This window comes from Crinia signifera, chromosome 6 (assembly GCF_055691185.1).
Source record: "Crinia signifera chromosome 6, ASM5569118v1, whole genome shotgun sequence".
Lineage (NCBI taxonomy): Eukaryota > Metazoa > Chordata > Amphibia > Anura > Myobatrachidae > Crinia > Crinia signifera.
Window position 1 is genome coordinate 168,405,937 of NC_139222.1, and position 25,511 is coordinate 168,431,447.

At 43.0% G+C, this 25,511-nt stretch overlaps 2 protein-coding genes across 2 annotated transcripts in view; one reads left to right on the plus strand and one right to left on the minus strand.

The window, feature by feature from the left end:
* Positions 1-4,003: 4,003 nt before the first annotated feature.
* Positions 4,004-18,136, minus strand: CDR2L (cerebellar degeneration related protein 2 like). The gene is made up of 6 exons (XM_083148050.1): positions 17,008-18,136; positions 14,746-14,858; positions 13,285-13,433; positions 12,816-12,974; positions 11,338-11,608; positions 4,004-6,903 (listed from the first exon to the last, which is right to left on the minus strand). Exons 1-6 carry the CDS (start codon positions 17,084-17,086, stop codon positions 6,316-6,318), a joined length of 1,359 nt encoding a protein of 452 aa, XP_083004176.1. The 5' UTR covers positions 17,087-18,136; the 3' UTR covers positions 4,004-6,315.
* A 143-nt stretch (positions 18,137-18,279) lies between these two features.
* The window catches only part of HID1 (HID1 domain containing), a 60,375-nt gene continuing 53,143 nt past the window's right edge, over positions 18,280-25,511 (plus strand). Inside the window, exon 1 of the mRNA XM_083148049.1 lies at positions 18,280-18,561. Coding sequence (XP_083004175.1) covers positions 18,295-18,561 — 267 coding nt within the window. The 5' untranslated portion in view covers positions 18,280-18,294. The remainder of the gene's footprint in view (positions 18,562-25,511) is intronic.

Sequence of the window (25,511 nt, forward strand, 5' to 3'; positions counted from 1 at the left end):
AACTTTTTTTTTTTTTTTTTAAACAGTGAGCTGAACAAATAAGAACATACATGACCGAGTAAAACACTGATCGATGGCTGGGTGCAGAATTTCCATCGATGGCGTCTGCACCGATGGCCATCCCTAGCAGCAGCCTTGTTATTCTTTATTTTACTTACAGTCGCAGCACTGAACTCAGTCTCCAGAGTTTAGTACATCTCAGCTGCCACAGATGGAAGTGCTGAGATCAGGCAAATGCATTGTAATTAAAAACGAAACTGAAAGTAAAGGAACGACGGTTCACCTTTTTGGGATCGGCGGCTCACTCAAAGTCTTTTTCGAGATCCGCTCAAAAGACCCGATTCGTTCGCAAACGACCCATCTCTACTTTTGGCGTGTGGCTGCTGTGGCTGACAGCAGCCAGTCTGCTCTGTGAGTCTGTTTGACTATTTCATTCATGGGGCAATCGCACAATAAAATGTGGCAGAAGCATACCTCCCAACATGACCCTTTCCAGGAGGGACACAATGCTCTGTTTCTGGACTTTCATCTGAATGTATGTGCTGAACAGGGTAATTGATAACACAGGTGATGGCAGTTATTCATTCAGAGGGAAGTCGAGAAACAGAGCATTATGTCCTTCCTGGAGAGGGTCATGTTGGGAGGTATGCAGAAGAAGCCTCAGTACTTCATTATCTTTGCGGCCACAGCTTACGCCAGTTACATTAGCCATTTTCAGAATAGCACCATTGTTTGTCCGTGGGCTCGATTCGCTCACCACGTTTCATGCCTGGTGCCTCAATCTGCTCTGCTTCGCTCGCCACGACTTTACTAAAGGTAATAGATGGTGGTGTCTGTGGCTGCAAAGATGAGGAAGTACCGAAGCCTCTGTGTGTGTACACAGCATCCGTGTGGCTGAGATATGTTCCCCAGGCCCCTTCTCTGGAGTCCTTAGTAACCCTCAGCCCATACATGCCTACCTGACCCTCTCCATGAGGGAGAAAATGCTCTGTTTCTGGACTTCCCTGGTAATGTATGATTGCCATCACCTATGGTGAGCCAAATAATTGATTAGAAAGGTGTTTCACCACAGGTGATGGCAATCATACATTAACAGGGAAGTCCTGGAACCATACTTGCCTACCTGACCCTCTCCATGCCGGAGAAAATGCTTTGCTCCTGGACTTCCCTGGTACTTTATGATTGCCAGCACCTGTGGTGAAACACCTTTACCTAGCTCCCCACAGGTGATGGCAATCCTTCATTCCCAGGGAAGACCAGAAACAGCATTTTCTCCCGCATGGAAAGGGTCAGGTAGGCAAGTATGCCTCAGCCACTCCCTCACCTCTGCTGCCCACCACCTGCCCAGTACTAGTAGTATCTCACATGCCTGCCCTTTACCACCATCTTGCTATTCCCAAAGGTTAGGTCTACATTCAAGTGGACTAAGGGACCTTGTCACTTGACTGGGGAGGAGATGGGGCGGAGAGAGGTGGAGCAAGGTCAGAACATAGGACCCAAACGCACCCTTGTGGGCTTGCTTCACTCGCCACACTTCGCTAGAGATGGCCATCGGTGCAGTCGCCATCGATGGCGATTCTGCAACCAGCCATCAATAGTTTTAAACTATGTGATGATCAACCATCAATGGTTATCCAATCTCTTTAACTGACTGGCCCATAGGTCAATCAGAATGTGGGGGCAGGGCTCTGAATTGTTGTGGGCGGAGCTATGCTCAGTGTCCCGACACCTTGAAAAAAAAAAGAAAAGTTGTTTCTACTGTGCCATGGATGTAGGGAAACCATCTGGTCCTCCCCCATCGATGGTAAAATTATTCAATATCGGCCATAAGCAATCGATGATTTCAAATCATCGATGGCCATCCCTATGCTTGCCAGCTGGTTACTAAAGGCAACCAGTGGTGGCGTGGATAGTGAAGGAGCAATCCCCCAGCCCTGCTACTCCCCCTGCGCATGGAAGGTCCTTTAGCCCTCTAGAATTCCGCAACTACCATTCCCTGAATGGCCTAATGCTTATTACTTTATAAGTCCAGAATTTTATTTGTAACATCCTGATACATTCTTCTGTTACTAGCGCTGCGGCAGTACCTTTCCACCATTCTTGCCAATTTACATAAACTATTTTCCAGGAGATTATGGTTTGTAGTCGAATGCGCAGCACTGAACCATTGAGGCCGTGTGTCATTCTTCATCCAAAGGACGTGTCTACTCTTTATACCTATTGGCATTCAGGGGTAATGGGCACTACATACAGGGCCTTATTCTGGTTGACTCTGTAGGGCACGAATTTGCACGGGGGACATGTTTTGCGTATGCGCAGCTGCATTTCTGCGCATGTGCATACAATGGGAGTGTGTGAACTTCGCTTAAAATCTGTTCGCTGAGGGCATGCTCCCTGCCTTCCGAGCTGGGGGGTGGACAGAGGCATGGGGTGCTGGGTATGGGGCATTAGCAAATGCATATGCATATGCCCAGCGTTTCATGGGCGTTCTCAAGAAAACGCTGGGCGTACATATGGTAATGCAGTGGTGAGGCGCGTGCGAATGTCAGCTGCCCAGTCATATCGCTGCATTTCTTTGCTCATATGGTCGACAGGGTCATTAGGTCGACATGGGGAAGGTCAACATTCAAAAGGTTGACATGGGGTTTTTCACTTTTTTTGGAGCTGACGTGCCGACAGATGGTATTTCATGCCCTACTATCCACTAGGGCATGGTGGGGAAAAAAATAGTGTAGCGAGCCATGCGCGGGGAAGCAGTGCAATTTTTTTGTGTCCATGTAGACACTCGGGACAAAAAAAAGTGAAAAACGACGTCGACCTTTCCCCATGTTGACCTTCAGTCATGTCAACCTAGTTACTGTCTATCCAATGATCCATACCCGCTCAGAGACCTGAGTGATGTAGCATTGCTCAGAACGCTCTCCCTACATACATTGGTTTGTGTGTAGGGCCTATAAGTCCTGCATCTCTGCAGGTTAAAACTGATATTACCACAGCATGTCGCCAGAGCTGATTCATTGTGCATTGTCTTCTCTCTAAGGGGCCCATTTATCGTTTTATATTAGTTGCTATTTCCCCGAAACAACCATTTTCGGGAGATAGCCACAGGGTATAATCCTTCTATACTCTATACTACACAACTGAGCCATCACATTATTGATCCCTCTATGGCCCTTATTTAGATCTGATCGCAGTACAAACTTGTTCTCAAAAAGGGCAAAACCATGTGCACACCTGTGCAGAGAGAGAGATAAATTTGGGTGGGGTGTGTTGAAACTGAAATCTAAATTGCAGTGTAAAAATAATGCAACCAATATTTACCCTGCACATAAACAAAATAACTCACACAAATGTAACTCTCTCTATACATGTTACATCTGCCCCACCTGCAGTGCACATGGTTTTGCCAATTTGAGACCAAATTTGTACTGTGATCAGATCTGAATAAGGGCTTATATCAATATTTAGAACCACATGAATCGCAAGGTATGCAACTGCTTTTATAAGGATAAATTATCATAGCGCTAAAAATGCGTCTAAAAATCGACTTCAATTTGATTTTGCTTCTAGAAGCAAAATCGAATCGAAAACATGTCAAAATCGAAGCACGTGTACACCCCATTAGATTTGATGTTCGATTTTCAATTAGATTTGGCATTGGTTCCATTAGATTTGGCATTGGATCTTTCCATTCAATTTGGCACTTTTGAATTTGATTCGATATTGATTTCACAGTGTACACATTCGATTTACTGGATTCAATATACTCTTGCCTGCACAGTCTATTTTTCTATTTGATTTCGACAAAACGGGAGTGTGCATCGCATTGAATGCGGATCAAACATGTCTAAAACCCGTTCGATCCCTATTTGATTTGATTTTGCTTCTAGAAGCAAAAACGAATTGAAAACATGTCAAAATTAAAGTATGTGTACACCCCATTAGAAGAATATAGAAATTAGTTCACAGTAAACATTAAACACATTACACACCAAACATCTGCTTTGTTAGAATATTTATTACCTGAAGAATAAAGCAACTATAAATAGAAGAGTAAATAAATTGCCCATTACTGCCAATATACAAGATGGCTTATTTGAGGCTAATACTGAGATATACACTGTCAAGCCAGTTCAATACAGTAGGGGTACATTTAATACTGATCTCCATGATGACAGATTGGAGGAAGGGTGTCAACCCTGAGAATTCTGCACATCTATAGAATGGAACTCTCGGCATCCTGAGTTTCCAATGTATAATATCTACTCCCTGAGGTCCAGTCACACAGACTAATGCAAAGGGATCATATGGATTTCTTAGCTATATCTGACATAATAAACTTCAGGAGGTGTGGCAACTTTTAAACGGATTCTTACATATTAAGGTGTCAATGTGAAATAGAATAAAGACATTTTCAAACCCCTGGGAAACCAGTAGTACAAATAGAGGACTAAAAACAGAACAAGTCGCATATAAGTGAAACAGACCGAAGAAAACTTTTTCTGTGAATTTGTAACACCGTGAAGCACCTAATTAATGAATATCTATAAGCAGACTGTGCACAAGTCTGGTAACCTCTGTATTCCACTGTGAGAGGAACTTCTAAGCCAGTGGTGTCAAACTCCTGGCCCTCTAGCAGTTGTGGAACTACACATCCCAGCAAGCCCTGCCACAATTTTTTTATAATGGATTGCTAAAACTGTGGCATGGCATGCTGGGAAGTGTAGTTCCACAACAGCTAGAGGGCCATGAGTTTGACGACACTGTTCTAAGCGGTCATTTCACACTTGTTTTTCAATTGCAATTAATTAGCTGATTTTAAATCATTTTTAACTCCATTATTTAAATACTAAAACAAGTGTTAAAAGCTGGATAGCAACCAATAGCTCCATGATTTGGGTCATATAGTAGTAGAAACTGCTTCCAATAAATGGCTGCAACGGAAGAAAAAACAAGGCAATGTAATGAAGACACATGCCTTTGTCTCATTACCTAAAGGGTTCTCTGCATGACAGGATAGGAGTGATGGGAATCTATAAGTGCAATTACATTGCTTGCTGAAGAACTACTTACAAAGCATATATGTGAGAATGCAATGGAGTGAAAGAAGGACAGCTAGACTGTAATCATATAGGGCAGTATAGTGGACACAGAATACAACAGAACAACATCATATTGCATACATGTTTGGGCTCCCAACAGCACCTTTATGGCATGATACATTTAATCCCCAAGGTGCTAGAAGCATGGCTTTCATATTGTCATCATATGTCTCTAATGAGCAGCAGGAAGGAATTCCAGTATTTATAATGGTCTGTATAGATGTTCAGCATAGAGTCACAGCGTCAGGTCCAGCATCAGAGAAAAGAGGTGTAAACTTTTCATTTTCAATACTGCTTAGACTTTTGGCAGAGGTAACTTATATCGCTAGAATGGTTATTAACAAAAGAAAATGTTTTTTTTTTTCTTCATTTTTTTTTCTTTTAGTTGCAATATTCTAAGGAATCTGGGTTTGGTAAGGAGAGACATTAGCAAACACAAATGATAAGGATTATGGGGTTAGCAGCATAGTGCAGAGACAGACTCTGATTTAAAATAGGAGTACAGATCTGCTCTGCAAACAATGCTAGAGCAAGTATAGGTCACAGAACGTGCGTCTTGCCAACTGTGCATTACAGTACCTTTTATGTTACATAATACCTGCACACATCATTGTTCATACTTATGTTGCATATTGTATGTTCATGAGTATAGAGCAATGTTTGCACAAGAAACAATGTAATGCAATTATATAAAGTGAATAATGGCCGGTCGTTTTGCAAGGAGTACAGGCATTGTAAAATGTATATATTTGTCTGCACAGCACCACCAGCCAAGAATTTACAAGTCATCATGCAGTTATGGGCAACTGTCAGCACTGACTGATGCAAAAACATCATGGGAACTATAGTTCAGCAACAACTGAAGAACCCTCCTTGCCTGACCTATCTGGTGGTGTTACCCATGAAATGGGGCAAGACAATTATTGAATTTGCCTACAGATAAATGCTCATGGCTATATCAATAGCACTTCACTTGCAATATTTGCTTAAATAATAAAGAATGTATCTATGTGCATACCAATGCAATAAAAGCTTATTCATGAAGTAGGCTGTTCAGACCAACCAGTGGATTACTACTATCTGATTGGGTGGGAGTTTTATAAATTAGTTTACAACCGGCGTCTTAGGACAGTGTGAAAAAGTGCTCTGACAGGCATGTGGAGTAAATAGAATGCAAGAAGTTAGTGTGAGGAAAGATGTAAATCTGTACTCCTTATGTATCACTTTCCACAGGCCCCTTCCCAGCACCAATATCTTGCTTGGTTCTCTGGATACGATTAAATATCTCTTTGAACAGAGCCTTATATTCTGGTTGGCTCTGTTCCAGCCTCCTGTCTGCAGCCTCTAGCTGTAGTGTCAGTGCTCGCTCAGGCTCTATCTCCTCTGAGGGGAGGTCTCTGCTAGAACTGTCTCTTGACACTGGCCGGGAAGTCTGCACACCAGCATGGCAAAGATTGTCATCGTGACGTCTGCATTTGGCCAACAGCTCCTCATATCGTTCCAGCAATGCATGATACTGCTCATCCACTTCACGCAGGATGGACATGCCACGCCGTCTTGTGTTGTTGGCATGTAATGTGTAATTTCCCTCATGCCGGCTAGCAGCGTCTCTTCCCACAATGTCACTCAGTGCTGTGTCACTACAGCTTTTCCTGACAGTTGAGTTTGGAGGGGTCTGATTCCTGCTGACATCCCCTTCTCCATTTAATGGCACTGGGTCATCGGTTTCTGGGGTTTTGTTAAGTGGTTCCAGCAATGCCTGAGAAAGGCTGTCCCCTTGGCCAAGCAGGTAACGCTTCACCTGTTGACATAGGAGTAATCAATTAATCACTTACTAAAATTTTTATATATAAACAAAGAGAATGCAATTTTAAGAATTTCCTTTGCAGAAAACAAATATAGTAAGTATGAATATTTCTATTACTATATCTCTCTGCTGTTTTCTTTGCGCAAACTATTTCACCTATCTGTTAAGCGCCTTGAGTCCTATTGGAGAAAGAGCACTATATAAATACAATTATTATTATTATTACTTACGGTTGTTCAGACAAAAGGATTAAGGACCTCATTCTGGTCCACACGCAATGCTCATACACACTTCTCATACAAACACTACAATTCCTAGGTCTTAAAGACACAGCCCTCTCTTGGTTCTCATCCTACCTATCTAACCGCTCCTTTAGGGTTTGTTTCTCTGATTCTACCTCCTATTTGATACCTCTTTCAGTTGGAGTACCTCATGGTTCAGTTTTAGGTCTTCTGCATTTCTCAATCTATACCTCATATTTTGGCAAACTAATCAGCTCCTTTGGATTTCAGTATCTTCTGTATGCGGATGATACTCAGCTCTACCTATCCTCCACAGACCCATCCCCATCTGTATTGAGCCATGTCTCTGAATGCCTTTCTGCCGTTTCATCCTGGATGTCATCTCGCCACATCAAACTTAATATTTCAAAAACAGAATTAATTATATTTCTGACAATAAATAGTAGTTACCAACCTGATATCTTTATTGCTATTGAGAATATGACAATCACTCCTACCTCTCAAGCTCGCTGCCTAGGTGTTATCCTTGACTCTGAACTTTGTACCCCACATTCAATCTGTCTCAAAATCATGCCACATGCACCTAAAAAACATATTCAAAATACGCCCTTACCTTACACAAGACGCTGCAAAAACTCTAATCCATGCTCTCATCATCTCACGCATTGATTATTGCACTAGTCTCCTTATTGGCCTTCCCCAATACAGACTCTCACCACTACAGTCCATCATGAATGCAGCTGCTAGGCTAATCTTTCCAGCCAGACGTTTATCGTCTGCAAAGCTACCCTGTCAGTCACTTCATTGGTTACCTGTATTCTACCGTATTCAATACAACATTCTTTTATTAACACACAAAGCCATAAACCAAACTACACCAACATACATATCTTCTCTCATCTCAAAATATCATCCAACACGACCTCTACGCTCCTCCCAAGATCTGCTTCTCTCATCCACACTCATTACTCGCTCCCATTCCCGATTGCAGGACTTTCTTTGGGCTGCACCCACTCTGTGGAATGCCCTCCCAAGCACAATAAGACTCTCCTCTAGTCTCTAAACCTATAAGCATTCCCTGAAAACCAATCTCTTCAGGCAAGCTTCTCAAATTCCAGAACCAGTCAGGGAACCTTGCATTCTGCTGGAATTGGTGCAATAAAGAATACAGTATCTATCCGTATGTATCAATGCCTTTCCCTATAGATTGTAAGCTTGCGAGCAGGGCCCTCCTACATTTTGACTGTCTGTAAATACCCCGTTTGTTGTATCACTGTCTCCTTTAGTAAAGTGCAACGGAATATGCTGCGCTATAAAAGAAACTGTTAATAAATAAAAGTAAATAAATAAAATGCTGCAAATTTCCCAGTGTTGCATGTGGACTAAATGCTGCTCGCAGGTCGGGCCCCCCTCCTCACACGCCAGATTTCCCATAGGCTGCAAATGGATGTTTTTGGTAAAACATCCATTCGCAGCCTATGGGGCAACCCCCACATCATTTGATGTTCGCCAACCATCGAATGATGTGGAAGGTGCATATATGTCAGCTGCCCGCCCCCAACCCCCACGTCACAGGGTGATTTCCATGGGACTGCCCAGCGTTTTCATGTGAACATCCATGAAACGCTGGGCGTTCCCATGGGCGAATCCCCTGACCCGTCCCCCGCCAGCAGTCTTGGGTACATGCGCCCGGCGAACACTCTGTTAGCATGTAACATGCGTATTTAAAATTATTTCGCTTGCATGTGAATTCGCATGCGAGTGTGTGGACCAGAATAACACCCTAAATCCATTTGATTTTAACAATTTGTCTAAACGACTGTCTATATCAGGCATGTCCAACCTGCAGCCCTCCAGATGTGCTAAAACTACACATCCCAGCATGCCTTGCCACAATTTGGCTATTAGGGAATGCTAGAATGATGGCAATGCATGCTGGGATGTGTAGTGTTAGCACATCTGGAGGGCCGCAGGTTGGACATGCCTGGTCTATATGCTCCCAAACACTTGAAAAGAGGAAATACAATTATCAACTGCTCCTATGCATTACCAGATTTTCATGCCAACTAGTTGGATGGTTGGAAAGGTAACCTTAAGGTGTATTGTCAGATTAACACTAACCCTAAAATTTCTATTGACAACATTTGCAATGTGTCTATAGTTCAAATGTCGTTTTCACATTCAACTTAATGGTGTTGACGTCTGACTGTCAACATTGGGATGGTTGACATGATAACTAAATCCCAGGTAAAGGAAATCTAGGAAAAGAAGTTGCTACAATCAACATATTATCATATAAATATATAAAACAGCATATTAAACGTCTGCTGCAAACATCATGTTTTTAAGAACAATTTTAATAAATCTACAAGACCACCCAATACAGTGGTTCCAAGCACGTAACTACCATAGGTGCAGGGGGTGCAGCTGCTATGGGGCCCAGAGTTGGAAGGGGCCCACTTTGCCTGTCAAAGTATCATGTGCTGTATACATTTTTCACCGTTAGGTGATAAATAGGGGCTCTTACAAACTTTTGCTATGGGGCCCACATGTATCTAGTTACGCCACTGAGTGGTTCCCAAACTGTGTGCCTTGGCTCCCTGGGGTGCCTTGGGACACTTTCAGGGGTGCCTCGGGTTGGTGGTCCAAGACCAACTCAAATTATTTATGGTCAACTATTTATGGACAAAACCAGTTCTGGGGACTACCAATCATAACACTTGTGTACAAACAGAACCCTTTACCATATGACTGAAACTAAGGATCACATAACACAATTCACTTACTTTTATATTTTTTTCTACATTTTTTTGGCCTAGGGGTGCTGTGAAAAAAAAAACCTCTTGTACTTTAGGGTGCTGTGATTCAAAAAAGATTGGGAACCCCTGACCTAATATTCCTATGGCTACTATATACAGTGGTGTATGTAAGCAGGAAGACCCTTTAGTATGTAACACATCTAATTATGAAATACATTGATCATAATTCAGACCTGATCGCAGGACAAATTTGTCCTCAAAATGTGCAAAACTTATTCTGGTTGACTCGCTCAGATGCAAATTTGCACCCTTGTGATTCAACCAGAATCTGCCCTACAAGGGGTTAAACCCCCCCCCCCCCCCCCCCTCGCATGCTGGGTGCATGCAAATACGTGTTTAACAAAAACATCCATTTGCAGGCCAGGTGTAACCTCCCACATCTTTCGATGGTCACCGACCATCGAAAGATGTGGTGCGTGCACGCATATCAAAAGTGACTCTCATGGCACTCAGATATGCGTGCATATTCAGGAGGAAATGGGCGGGCAGCTGACATCCGATGATGTCAGCTGCCAGCCCCGATGCCCATGTCACCGGGCGATTACCATGGGAACATCCAGCGTTTTCATGGGAATGCCCATGAAACACTGGGCATTCCCATGGGCGAGTACCCCGGCCCGCCGCCCACCGTGTTGGGAGCGTGCACCCGGTGACCTTTCTGTTTGCCATGGCCGCACGCACCCAGCGTATGCACATGCACAGAAATGCAGCTGCGCATGCGAATACGCCAAACATCGGTCCCTGTGCGAACGAACGGCCGATGAAAATGGACCTGAATAAGGTGGGGCAGATGTAATATGTGCAGAAAGAGTTAGATTTGGTTGAGTTGTTTTGTTTCTGTGCAGGGTAAGTACTGGCTGCTTTACTTTTACATGGCAATTTAAAATTTCAGTTTGAACACACCTCACCCAAAACTCTCTCTGCTCATGTTACATTTGGCCCAAGTGTAGTGCAGCCTGGTTTTGCTCATTTTAAGAACAAAGTTGTCCTGCAATCAAGTCTGGATTAGGCTCACAGTGTGTGGAAAATGCACAACAAACAAAATGCAGTAAGGATCTTATTAAAATCCCCTTCAGTAGAGTTGCATTAACATGCAGGGGCATGGGAATTTGCAGCAAGACCTTTGTTTGCCAGCGGCGCCATCTTCCATTTGATGTTTTTAGAAGATGGCGCATATGCAGAAGATAGAAAAGGCTCTGGCATAATGCCAGTCTTTACTATATCCTGCCACATCTTTCTAAATATATCACAAAAATGGTGCAGCCTGTAAAAGAAAGTGCAGACATGGCTTATTCTTTTCATCAGTTACAGGCACTCCGCTTACCACAAATACAGGGTGAATTCTCCTTCCCTAATGTTAGGCTCACCTGTTTCATTTGCTGTAACTCTTGTAGCTCATTCTCCAGTTCTTTTATGCGCAACCTGCAATTTTCCATCTCACAGGCTCTTTGTTCCAGATCAGCATATTCCTGAACCACTGCCTGGTACTCGTGCTCTGCCCTCTCCTTTCGCTGACGTTCCTGTGCAACCTGGGCTCGTAGAGCAATTACTGCACTCTGCAACCGGTCATTTTCCCTCTGCAAGGGTCTCTGGGACAGGTCAAGGCAGGAAGCATGCATACTAAAAGTGTCATCATACCTGTAGATACGAATGATAGAACACCAACCAGGTCTCTATGGTGCACAAGTGACAATAATGTATCATGGACTGTTTAAATAATACATAACACAAGCTCTTAAAAACATTTAAAAACATTTTCCTGCAATTTTCATTGAATTAGTTTGAGTCCTTGTAGTCTATATGTTGATCTGAATTTTAGATCTGTAATATTGTGGGGGAAATTGAATAGGAGGAGAGATTTGGTAATAAATCTCCTTTTTTTTATTTTTAAAGCGGCAATCATTTCCATGGCAAAACCAGTTTAATTTTGCAGTGTAAATGATTGCTACTTTAAAAAAAGTGGAGATTTCTTACCAAATCTCTCACTTTCTGAATCTCTCATCCAATTAAATTCCACCCTAAGTGCTATTTGCATAACATTATTCACATGTTTTAAAAATTACATAACATATTCGCTATTGTAATTGTAAGGATACTTCAGGTAATCTTGACATTAGAAGCCTTGAACTCAACAATTACTTTCAATATTCTTATAGTTTATGATATATCATGTAGGTGCTGACAATTACAAGTGCCATCTTAGGCAGGCACGGGTTGGCGCCGTGCTAAGTGCCGCGCCTGGGAATCTGGGATCGTAGGCCCAACTGCACGCTTCATCCCAGGAACTGAACAACAAGTTCCATCTTATTACAAACACATTGAATTCACATTTGATATAAACCATGACTGGCACTGGGAAAAACCTGGCACTAGGAAAGTATATGAATTTGAACACAGTTACCTGCTCTGGAAGAGACAGAGGAGAAAATACAAGATGTTCCTTCAAGGTTAGGGATTAACTAAATATTTTGGGCCAAATATAAGTGGGTGTGCGAATCAGAAAGTGAGAGATATTTTCAATTTTTTCATTAAAGCGGCAATCACTAACATGGCAACCTAGTTTTTCAGTGTAATTGATTGCCGCTTTAAACAAATTGGAAAACTCTCCCAAAAACTCTCACTTTCTGATTCTCACACCCTATTACATTTGTACCTTTAGGTCTATTATGTTGCCCCTTGGATGTTTGTTCTTCCTACACAAGTTCACATATTACAAGCAGTGTTTAAGATATCTATTTCTTATGATTGACTGTCCAGTAAAGGAAGACCATATGAAATAAATCACATAACCAACATTTCTGTACTACTTTTACTATCTGCTAAGCACTTTGATTCATGCACTCACCTGTTGTACAGTTCACGTACACAGGGAAAGGTATGGATAGTACGGCGTCTTTCTCTCTTTTCCCTTCGGACTCGTACCTTTTCCAGACCATGCAGCTCCTCAACCTGTCTCTGAAGATCTTCTACCTGTTTCTGTAAACCTTCTATGGTGTCTGTTAGGCTGGAAACAGGGATGAAAATCACAATGTTTAAGTGAAAATCTTTTCCTCCCTTTCTTTCCAACCAATTTACCCACTATTTCTTTTTGTATGTTGTGCTTCCCACTAATAGAAATGTACAGCACCCTCAGGACGGAGTTACTCGGTAATGCTGTTAGTACAGCTGACAGCCTATTGGTAACTCATGAACATGCATGACAGATGGATATTTGGGAAATGTAATGTCATTTTTCTTAAAAGCTCCAACTTTTTCACAGTTGTGTCCTTTTATGAAATTTCATCTACTCCATTATGATTTTTCTCCCTTCTCACCTTTCTATCTTTTGCCGACCTGCCTTGCTTTCTTGCACCAGTCGTAAATTGGTGACTTCCAAATCTCGTGCTACAGTGTCCAGTTGCTCATACACCTTAGCATGCTGCTCATTCACCTGACGGATCATCTCTAACTGTTTACTCAGGTACTGAAGAGACAGAAAGTATTCAAGCATCAAGTTCTAGCACATTTTCACAATTCCTGGTTTATGTGTAGTCGTTCTATCCAGTCTGTCATTCATTTTAGTCAATCAACAACAACATTGTAAACCAATGTGAACTGTCCAATAATATACCTCCTGTCTGACTTGCCATCTCTTTTCCTCACATATGGATGCCTTTATGTGGATGCGGATGCCTTTATCTGGCTGATGATAAGACCAGAAAGGCAATATGTTTACACTGGACAGATCAGAGCACTGCTTGCAAAATCTGGGAGGATTGTAAATCCTAAAATCAACTACATATGGGGCTACAATTGAACAGGATATGGTCAAAATCATGGCATTTTTTCTCTCAACAGATAAGTAAGGGGGTTAGGCTGCAGGGGTGGGGGGGTTTGGGTAATGGTGTTCCCATGAAAACACTTGGCGTTCCCATGAAATTAGGCGGTGATGCGGCTGCTGGGGGCAGGCAGATGACATCACCAGATGTCAGCTGCCCGCCCTGTTCCCATACAGGGAACACGCAAGGCTAAGGTACCTGAGAGTGTAAGTTCCAAATCATTCGATGGTCGGCGACCATCGAATGATTAGGTCGCTGCACCCAAGGCTGCGAATGGATGTTTATGCAAAACATCCATTCGCAGCCGTGCGGGGAGCTCAGCGAGTGAGGGGGGGAGGGCAGCTGTACGAGTGGTGGGTGGCATTAAAACCACACGCAGCACTGCAAAATTCACAGTGATGCAGGTGGACCAGAATAAGGTTCATTGGCTCGGTGCCTATTTTGACCACGCTGATTTTGGCTCGGTGCCTATTTTGACCACGCTGATTTTGGCTAAGTGCACTAAACTATTTTGATTATGTGTGTATGTGACTTAGTTAAAATTGCCTTGCTTACACGGTCTATTCCGCCAGCCGATAATGATGCCATGGTGCTGCACATCGCTATTGCCCGCAGTGTACACACAGTGTGTTTCTGGCTAATTTGCTAGGCTAGTTCGACTAGTCAAAATCGCCTGGCCAAATCTCACCGTGTGTACACCTTATTGTCTGTTTGCTCCTTCCCTCATGTGCTTTTCCTAACCTTTCATACACTATCATCTAACGCCGTACTCCCTACAGCTGCACCTACAGGAACCCTGTAGATTTGATTGTATAACTGTTTATGCAGCAATGTTTAAAACCATGTACTTGTTTGCAGGTACTGACAATATATCCTCACATTTGTACCCAGCTTAACTAGCCCTCATGTTCATGGATAGGTTAGTAGATACTAGTTAATGCTCTGCTGTCTAGGTACCTCGATCTCTTGCACCTGCTCCTCATTGTTAAGGTACATTTGCTGCAGAGATATTTCCAGCTCCTTGTTGCGCTCCAGGAGGGTCTTCCCCAGTTCTGCTGCCAAATGCAGATCTGTGTAGGAAAAAAATAAGATTTAAAATGGAACTAGCTGTACTCTACTATTGCTTCTGTGGGTATTATTATCTTACTCTGTTATTTACAGAAAAATGCATGCAGCAAATTAGCACTGCTACACATTCAATGGCTGGAAGCTAGCAGCTTTGGAACAATATGCACAATAACTTTCATTTTCCTATGGCTATGGATAGAATCTAGTCTTAACCATCTTCCAAATTATGTTTATCTTTGTTTCCAGGCTGCCAGTAACTCATATATCAAGTCTTTATTTCACTGTAAAATGACAAAAACAAACACTAGTGCTGAGGTAATATAAGGCTATGTAAATATTAGCAGGAAGACCAATCCTATGGAAGCCTGCTTGGTTCATGTTCCTTTAAGTGATTAATGATATACTGGCTTTGCATATCTCCATGAAAATGAAATTATGTCTTAAAGCTGCATGCTAACAAATCTTCCCCGCCTACTGCACATTACACACAAAGGGACAAATCTGTCCACTGTCACCAAAAAACACACAATGCATCTCTTATCATACTATGACAGTGTGCTCTGAGCTCATCGTGGAACATACAATCTGTGCCTTTATGTTCTGATAAGGCAATCGGCAGCTATCCAGCTGTTTTCAGCTGTATCTTAGCTTCGTGTCTGAGACAAGGTACAGGCTTACACATGAAATTTTGCATTCTACACAATTAACAAGATTAAAAGCATTGGTATTTTTGGTTGTTTCTTTTTTACCAAATATCTGACCTTTTTGCTTACCAGTTTGTGTTTCTGCAGTAATTTATGGATATACAACTTGCACGGCTACCTGGCAGATCTACTGTGCTCCTAAATCTATTATATGCTACCCCACTGGTTGCCAAATTTTAATGAATCATGTAACACTACAGTATAAGCCCTTTTCATGGCACCTTTAGTCCAAAAGTTTCTTACTGAGAAATTCTGCAAAAAAACTTCTGTTAATATATTGTGCTTATATGTATGTAATTATTATTAATTTATGTGGTGGACTGTTTGCCATTTGGTTTGTTTCACATATTATATAATTGACATTAATCTGGTTTCAATGGATCATAATTAATTTGATTTGGCTCTGGACCACCGAACTGTGGCACCCTTGCAAGTGTACCATGGCACCCCAGGGTGCCAGAGACACAATTTGTATAATTTGTATAATTACTAGTGGGTTATGTAATTATGCAGAGCTGTGTACATGTGGAACACAGAAGGTTTACTTATATAAATTAGAAATGTCCTTTTTTATGAAGTTTTTGCATCTGGAAGAAACACCTGCATTTTGAATGCTTTGGGATTCCGTTGGGACCAGGGTCAAAGCAAAAAAAAAGGGAAATTAACTGCGCTACTTATGGAAACCATGCTGCACTGAAAGTGGGGCATATACAAAATGTGCAGAGATTTAGGTATGAGAGGGGTGTGTCCAAACGCAAATCTATAGTGTAAAAAATAAAACTGTTCTGTATTTGTGAGCTACATACAAAAACAGGCAGCATTTACCCTGCAAGCAAAAATAATACATGTATTTACACCACTTGCATCTCAAAATGGAGATGTGTCACCACAGCTGTTAAGTAGGGATGAGGCCAGGATCTCGGTCAGAGGATGGAGACTTCCTGGCCTCCTGCTCAGGCCTGCGGTGGCTGTGTGACCCCATGGTTGTCGAAGATGATCCAATTATATGACCCATTGCACCGACTGGATCAGTAATATGCGGCACCTCATGATGCATTATCATATTAGAGCCATCACTGATGTTTCCATGATGCAAGCTGCAGATATAGCTCCTCCAACCACATATGTTCCAGATAAAACTTACTTGCAGTTTTTGCATCTACAGCCCCATTGTTTTGCTTAGGTGTAGCAGGAATTCTGTTTTTTTTTTTTTTAAAGCACTTTTTAAAAGCATATTTATGATTAACCCCCAAAAATAGATGTTCTGAAATTAATTATGATAGTAGTCTCAGGAGGGTCCCCATTACAAATTCACTAAAGTACGAGTGCCCATTTTAAAAAATTCTAAATTTCTCATTATCATTTTTCTTTTCTCCATATGAGCCAGTAGGATAATAATGCAACTATGCGCTGTAATTATACCATCAGAAAAAAATGCAGCTCTTACCTTGTTCCAGATCATGCTGATCATACCAGGGCTCATCCTCCTCGCTGTGGAACTCCTCCATCCTTCCTGCTCCCAGCATTTGTCCAGCCGTTTATATATTATATATGCAATAATACTATAATTGATAGCTATATAAATGATGGGATAACCATAAGGGTGGCATGAAATGATGGTTGGTGTCTCAGTGCAGCCTATAAAATGTATGATTGATAAACAGCCTTATAGAACACTTTTCCAGGCCTGCAGCCTTTTTTAAATTCTGTGACTTGTTATGCAACTTGGTCACTTAACTGCTAATTCCGCTTCTGTGACATTGTGGTACCATCACTGTAGTAATTATTATTAAATGCCCTGTGTGACCAGTTTAGATGATTTACACTGTAAACCTGGAATGGAGCTATCTATAATACACCTTTAAGTCACCAGATCCATTGCCACTCAATGTGGCAAATGTAACACTAATGTCCTGTGTAGACACAAATCCTAATCTACCTTGTGCAACAGTGTTTCAGGCTCCTTATTCATGGCCCATGTATTTCCAATCCCAGGCACAGTCCCACAGGCCTCCTGCCCCCAGATAACTGCCACTAATACTGTGCGAGTCCGCCGCCTGTGACCAGTGCCCTGCCAGTACTGGGGTTAGGAGCTATGATGGGACACACCGGCACGGTAGCAGCTGGTGCAGCAGTGCGGGCACCGGGCACTATTGTCTCCCATGCATAGTCTCTCTCCTCCGTCCGTCATCCACAGCTATTCCCCTGTCACTGCGATGTACTATGCCCCCCCCTGATTGCCCCGCTGCTCTCACTGCGCCCGCCGCCTCAGGATTCCAGACCCCCTTGATATTCCCGATCCCGGTCCTGTATCCCCGGCTCCCCGTAGCATCCCGTCACATCCCTGGGCCTGGACCGGCTGCACCCCGCCCTCCCATCCTAGCCGGAGTCGCACCAGCTGATTGGAGGCCCCGTCCCCTCCTACCCCGCATCATCCGGGGCTCCTGCATCTCCGCTCCACCCTCACTGGGTACATAGCAGACATCAGCTACCTCCTCCTGGCTAAAATACACATGGCATTCATCACATACATGCTATAATGTGCAGAGCGCATGTCACCCCAGAGAGCACATACATGTACACTGTACGGAGACAAACATCTCAAGAAGACAGTATTTGGGCGGAGCTTAATGTTTGTAGGAGGAGCGTATGGTGATGGCTCAACCCACACACACATTACACACATCAGCAGCAGACTGGGTGACGCATTAGGAGGGCGCGGCATGGTGGCTCTATGGGCGGAGTCTATGGCGGTGACGGAGCGGTAGCCGGTGAGAGACCTGCAGCAGCTCTGTGCGTTAGTCCTGGTGACGCAGGAGAAGGGCGGGACCGCCTCTCATTCCCTGTCGGATCCGGCTCCTGCAGGCGAATTGCACAGGGATCCTCCTTACCGGGCCGTGAACAGGCGGAGCTTGCAGCTCGGGCCGGTACCGGGATGGGGAACACCGATACCAAGCTTAACTTTAGGAAAGCGGTCATTCAGCTGACAACAAAAACACAGGTACCGGGGGAGGGGCGAGCGGAGTCCACACCTTCAGCTATACAGGCTGCACATTACAGGTGTCACTGTCTATTATACTGAGTATGTAACATATGGGAGACACATGCAGAACTCCTACATTTTACACACATGTATGATACTAAGCACCAAATGTGTGTGTACTGCATTTATTGTATTACAGGAACAGTCACTTATTAATAAATACAGGTTACATGTAACCCTAAACTCAGAATCGCACATGTTGTAAACATGCAATTGCATGGCCTTCAGAAGGAAAGGTTCATACAATATTTGCATCTCTTCCACAGGCTGGGCAAGTCTTATGATGCTTTTTAAAATATTTTTTATTATTAATTTCTCGAAAGATTCAATTTAAAAAATGTTTTTGTAACAAAGTCAAAAAATTTTGGCAATAGAAAAAAGTTGTGCTATTGCATGCTACTGAGTGCCACCAGAAGTGCCCCGCACTGCCTGGCACTAGTGTGTGCTCTCACATCATATATGTTTACATAGAAAATATTCTTTCATTTGTTGTATGGTCTATAATAAATATGTGCATTTAAGGATTGGCAGTTGCTAAATTGAGACCTAACCTTTAAGGTATCTGGACTATCTGGATTCACTTGTTGGAACTATTGGCATGAGGTGTATATATTATTCTTTGATGGGACATGTATTGCAATCAAAATGATCCGAGGTTCATCATTCTACTGTAGCTGCATCCTTAATGAGTAGATGTTTAATATACAGGACAAATAATGCTGAGCTGACACATGAGATACTAATCTTTCTTGTGCTGCTAAGTATTGTCAGCCAATTGAAATGCCTTCTGTTTAATGTCAGGATATGCCATACAGCTCATTTAAAATACTGCTTTTGGGGGATGGGGCTAGTTTCTTTGTGTCACTTGTTCCATCCAAGTGATTTCGGAAGGGGGAAGGAATTCACCTTTCTCATTGCACCTGTCTCTGTGGAGGAGAGGCCTGTAGAACAAGTTTTGCAAGCATGCTCTCTACAAAGATCTTACCTTGTGTCCACTGTCACAATAGAGGCCTCAGAGGTCAAATCTTACTTTAATTTATAGTTTAAGCAAGTTCCACCCTCTTTTCATACCCCTTTACCCATGTAATGCTTTACCTGTACTACAGCACACTAATAAAGGGAGGCATCCTAATTTCAGCCTGTGTTCAACCACTGCACACGTTTTACACCTCCACCTTTGTTTACTCACCTAGAATATTACGTTTAACAGCTGCAGAGCTCAGATACAGAGTATTTACGTCACCAGGGTAAAAGCTGCACTCACAATCTCTGGCTCTCTACACTACCCTTTATGTTAACCTCCTCTCTCCTAATATTTCTCTTCCTCCTGTAGGAAGTCCTCCTGTTATGCCTATTACATTTCTTTGTTTACTTCTTCAGTTTTGAGAGCTGTGTTCTGGTCATCTCCACTGCTAGTGGATGAATGAAGGTCCTACTTCACTCATCCGTATTTGTTTCAATTCTCTGGGGTTTTGCGAACCTAAATCAGGAATCGGAGACTCGGCTTGGTAGTTTGGAGAGTGTAGGAAGCTAGGAGGCCTGATGAGGCTCCTCATGGGGGAGGTTGTGGTGAATAGTCTGGAAAGAAAAGCAGTGGCGTAACTATAAATTTTGCCCCCCCCCTCCAGGCTCCTCTCCAGCATGTTTCCCCAGCGTGTGACACACATGTGATGTCACACGCATAACGGAGCAGCTGAAGCAGGAGGGAGGAAGAGAGACCAGCATACACTGCTGCTTCCCTTGGCTCTGACGCATCCCATAGCACGCCCATCCGCCCGCCCATCCTGTACACAGTAGCCAATAGCCGGCTCTGTGTACAGTCAATTGAATCAGTGGGGGAATTTGACATCTCTGCCAAAGCCCCACCCATGCTGCGGCTGACGCCTCCAGTGCTCAGTCAGTGGGCAGCGGCAGGCAGCAGCATGTCAGTGTGTCGAGCGGGTGCCGGCGCCCACACAGACCCTGCTGCTTGCTCCCCCAAGCGGCTGCTGGGGCCGCCTTACAGTAGTTACGCCACTGAAGAAAAGGACCAATATGACAGACTAGGGAGCACTGTGCTGTATAGAGTGCTCTACCCATTATAGTACAGGTTGAGTATCCAAAATGCTCGGGACCGGGAGAATTTTGGATAACGTATTATTCCATATTTCGGAATATTTTAATATTTCAATGATGTATTTTGAAGTATCTTGCATTTATGCTGTATAAACACATCAAACCCATGAAATACACACAAATATATTTTATTTGTTCAATAAACAAGGTTTAAAAACATGAAACAAAATTTGTGTAATATGTCAGATATTGAATTTGAATGGCAAGCAATCAGTTTCTTGTACATATATAGTGCCAGTTAAATATAATGTCCTCAGTGGTGCTGTTACAGATGTCCCCAGTAAGTTTTTACTTTCTGGAATGTATGGTTTTGTATGCAAATGAATGTGTTTCGTCCGGTTGCAGATAAAAGTAAATCTGATCTGACTGTTATCTGGGCCAGAGATGGGCGAACGCCAACGTCATGAGACGTCAGCCTCCCACCTCGTGCAGGTTTTGCTATGCCTGCATTCGCATGTGGGCACACAAACCGTCTTTGTGGGCATACCCAGGAAATGCTTGGCATCCCCATGTTTCAGCCTCCTGTCCGCCCACTATCCGCCCTACTGTCTCTATGTGAATGCCTTGCTGACTGTGATAGTCGCCGAAGGTGTTTGCAAAATGGCCCTGCACATGCACATTTTTGCCGATACGCATACGCAGAGCTGCACCATCGGACCCCATAGCTAATTCGTGCTTTGCAGAGCCAAGCTGAATCACCCCCTCTGTCTATTTGCACCAGACAGGTTGTGTTTTGGAACCTGTTAGATTCAATAAAAAAACAAATAAAAAAGACCTTTGTTTCAGTGTTGTTGCAATATGATATACATTATGAGGGTGATTCCGGTTGACCTCTAAACGCTGCCCCCCTTGCACGCAGCTGTCCCCGCATACATGCGAATGGAGCTTGAGTGTGGGGCTGAAATCATTCTCTGATGTCTTAGATTTGCGGATACCTGTACGGGAAGCGGGTGAGCAGCTGAAGTCAACTGCCCGCCCGCTTGCGTCACAGGTGAATTAACATGGGAACGCCCATCATTTTCATAGGAACGATCATGAAAAGCTGGGTCTTCCCATGGGTGTGGCCATGGCCCCATGCCCCCGCTGTGTGCGAGTGGCTGGCGAATAATCAATTTGCAGTGGAGCAATAACACTAGAATCAAGGCCTATATGCATACTCAAATTAACAAATATATGTAGAATTAAATTAAGTCATTTTGTAGCCAGCTTATTATGGATAATAGTGGGATGGAGTAGTATCGGGAAGATACATAGATCCTATAGTACATGCATTCTGTCCAGAATTAAACAAACAGATCAATTGTTCAACATAGTGCAAGTGGTATACGGTTGTGAAATTGAGAAACTAAAGGTCAACACCTGAAATTGGTCGACATCAGTGGCAGGGGGGGAGGGGGGGGAGGGGGGGGGGGGCTGCCACAGGCTGTAATGCAGGCACCCCCCATGCTGCCATCGCCCTCCTGGTCCCCTCCTCAGGTGCTGCATTCCCGGTTCCTGTACTATGATGACAGGCATCGGGATTGACGCATGCGCAGTAAAAACCTCTTTACTGCGCATGCGGCCATATCGGTGCAAGCAGGTACCATTACTTCACAGTCAAGGAAAGTCCTGGTTCACAGTCCCAAGGGTCCGATCGGTGGTGGCAGCAAGCTTAAGCGCACTTTCGGGCATAAGATAGCCCTTCATCAAAAAGGTTGACACAAGTATTAGGTCGACATGGGCAAAGTTGACCTAATGCTTTCATGCTCAAAAAACAGCTTCACTGTTTTTTGAGCCGACAAGTGCCGACAGGCAGTATTTCATGCCCTACCATCCTCTAGGACGTGGTGGGAGAATAAAATAGTGTGCCCCGAAGCATTGCGAGCGATGCAGTGCACTTGAATCTCTGTCCATGTCAACTGTGTCGACATTCCGGTAAAAAAACTGTGAAAACCGCCATGTCGACCTTTTGACTGTCGACCTTGCCCATGTTGACCTAACGCTTGTGTTGACCTAATGTCCTGTCGACCTAGACCCATATCGACCTTGCTGTCTGTCAACCTAGTGGTGTCGACCCAATGCTTGTCGATCGAGTTGGTGTAGACCTAACAACCCACACCCGCTTGCACCGACCTTCCAACCATTTTGACCTATTTCAGGTGTCGGCCTAGCCCATGTCGACATTCAGTTTGTCGACCCAGTGACCCATACCTGTGCAAGCATTTCAGAGAACAAAGGCATGCATTAGTTCTGGGGTTCTCAAACTATTTGCTCTGGGACCCCGTCAAACAATAAATATTTGTTACAGGACCCCAGCAAGTTACCAAAGAATGGCCGCCACATGTGTGGTCAGTGAAGTGAAGTGGCCACTATTGTGACAGGGAGGCAGTGGGTATGGAGGGGATGGGAAAGGGGGATAGAAGAGGGAGTGTGTTTACTTAATGAGATATCCCCTGTCCCCCCTCAACAAACACATTAGTCTGATGGCCAGCAACATGGAGTCGGGACCCACTTTGGGGTCAGGACCCACAGTTTGAGAACTGCTGCATTAAGGTGCGTACACTCGGGGGAGATATATTGCTCAGCAATACTATTGCTCAGTCTCTCCTTTTCATCAGCGACCAGAGATGGTCGCTGATGAAAAGAAACCTCTGCCGGGGGGGAGCCGCAGACCAGCAATTATAATGGGGGTGAAAACGGGAGCACGCACTAGGTGATTTATCGCCGGGGCACACTCCCATCACTGGCAATATGGTCGCCAGCGACCATATTCCCAGCGATATCAGCCCCTATCGCAGCCGTGTGTACACGGTTTAAGTTCTTGTTCATGTTGGAAAACAAGTCATCATGAAGGATACTAGTTATGTAATCCATGGCATATAAAAATAAAAACCATATAATAAATAATCAAATATTTCTAACCCTGTAAAATGGCACGATATATATATATATATATATATATTAGTAGCCTGACGTGGAGACGTCATCACAGGGCGTCTGACACCAGAAGACCAGCCTGGAAGCTCACGTGTGGGGTGTTGCCGGAGTGGGGGTAAGTATGTACTGATTATGCATCTATATATGTTTGCACTTGTTGTATATGTTTTGTTATTCACCAGCCGCATTGTCCTGACGACGGGGGCTTGACCCCCGAAACGTAGACAGGCTCAGCACCTTTCTGGATTAAAATTGGTCCACAGTTTGCTACATAAGACAAGTCTCCAAGTGCCTTTGTCTCCCCCAGCTATATATATATATATATATATATATATATATATATATATAAAAACACAATTGTGGTATGGCGCCTTTAGAAATAGTAAATAAAGTCCATATATATGGTAGTCACAAATCAGTGAAGCAGACCAGAAGAATTCATCCAATTTCTTTGTTTATTAACTTCAATTTTTTTCATCGGCAAAACCGTGAGAAGTATCCCAACGCGTTTCGTCTAGAACGACTTCATCAGGGGTAACATCATAAAATTCTAAAATACAATTATTCACATTTTAATAACAAATATTACAATCATTTTTACATGAATTACATACATGGTTTCACTGATAGACCCAATTACTACAGAGGAAAAAGAACAAGAGAAGATAGGTGGTGGTGCAAGAAAAAACAATGACTTGAACCCTGTGATTGGGCTAAAAGGTAATATATATACCTCTTCATTCCTATGGCAGGAAAGAAAGTGCTTATAATTCTTCAAAAAATGTTTCTAACTCCTCCAGTGAATAACGAGGAGAAGTAGCTGTTATTCCAGACCTAGAAATTAACATTTTTCTCAGTGACTCAAATACTGAAGGTTTAAGTGCCTTTTAATTTATAAATTGAAAAATATACATACCAGTTATTTCTATAGAGTAGAGTATAAGCTGAAGGTATGCTTATTTATATACGAGTGTGTGAACACCTACAACATATATGGAAAGTGTTTGATATCACTACATTATAAGTGCTAATTTTCAAATTACTGTATTGTACATACCAATAAAATTGTACATACCAATAAAATTGTGGCAAAAATACTTTTCTTCCCTGTGTGGTAAACCTATAACAAGGCAATAATTTTAGTGGTTTTTTTTTTTTTTTTTTTTTTTTTTTTTTTCTCAAACAAGGATCTATCAGTAACAATTGACCTCACACTTCATTTTCCCATTTCCAACCATACAAATAGGTACCAGTCAAGTATATAATTACCTTTTTCTCAAGGATCTCTCTCCTACAGGGAAGAACTGCAGACTGAGTGTCCTAAATCTTGTGGGTATATATAGGGGAATACATTCCTATGTCATATCCTCCCACTTCCTATTGGTTCAATTTTAATTCATCTAATTAGTGTCTATAGGTCTTATTTTTAGTAGTCCAATTACCATGATATATGCTAAATAAAGTTCTAATAACATCTAATATTCCTAAATGCTTAAATAAGCCTTCCTATGATACGAAAAGTATAATTAAGGGGATCTACCCATAATTCCCCGTTTTACCCATAATGCTATTCTCCGTTTCTATTTATCTATTTCACCTTTAGACTATAAAATACGTGTCTCTTATTTAACCCAGAAGCACTCTCATGTAGCTAGGACCATGATCAGGCTAACCGTGTATTGCGATCTCTTCTGGGATCGTTTAATTAGGGCCAAGAGTTTACTGCATGCGGCCGCCCGCTACTTCCGGCTTGCGTTTCACACAAACACCGGAAGTGCGGCTTGCGTTCCATCTCCCTTAGAGCCGCTATAGATGTCCACACGCTGGCTGTATTATACGGAGTGGACACCCGCTACTTCCGGCTTGCGTTCCACCCA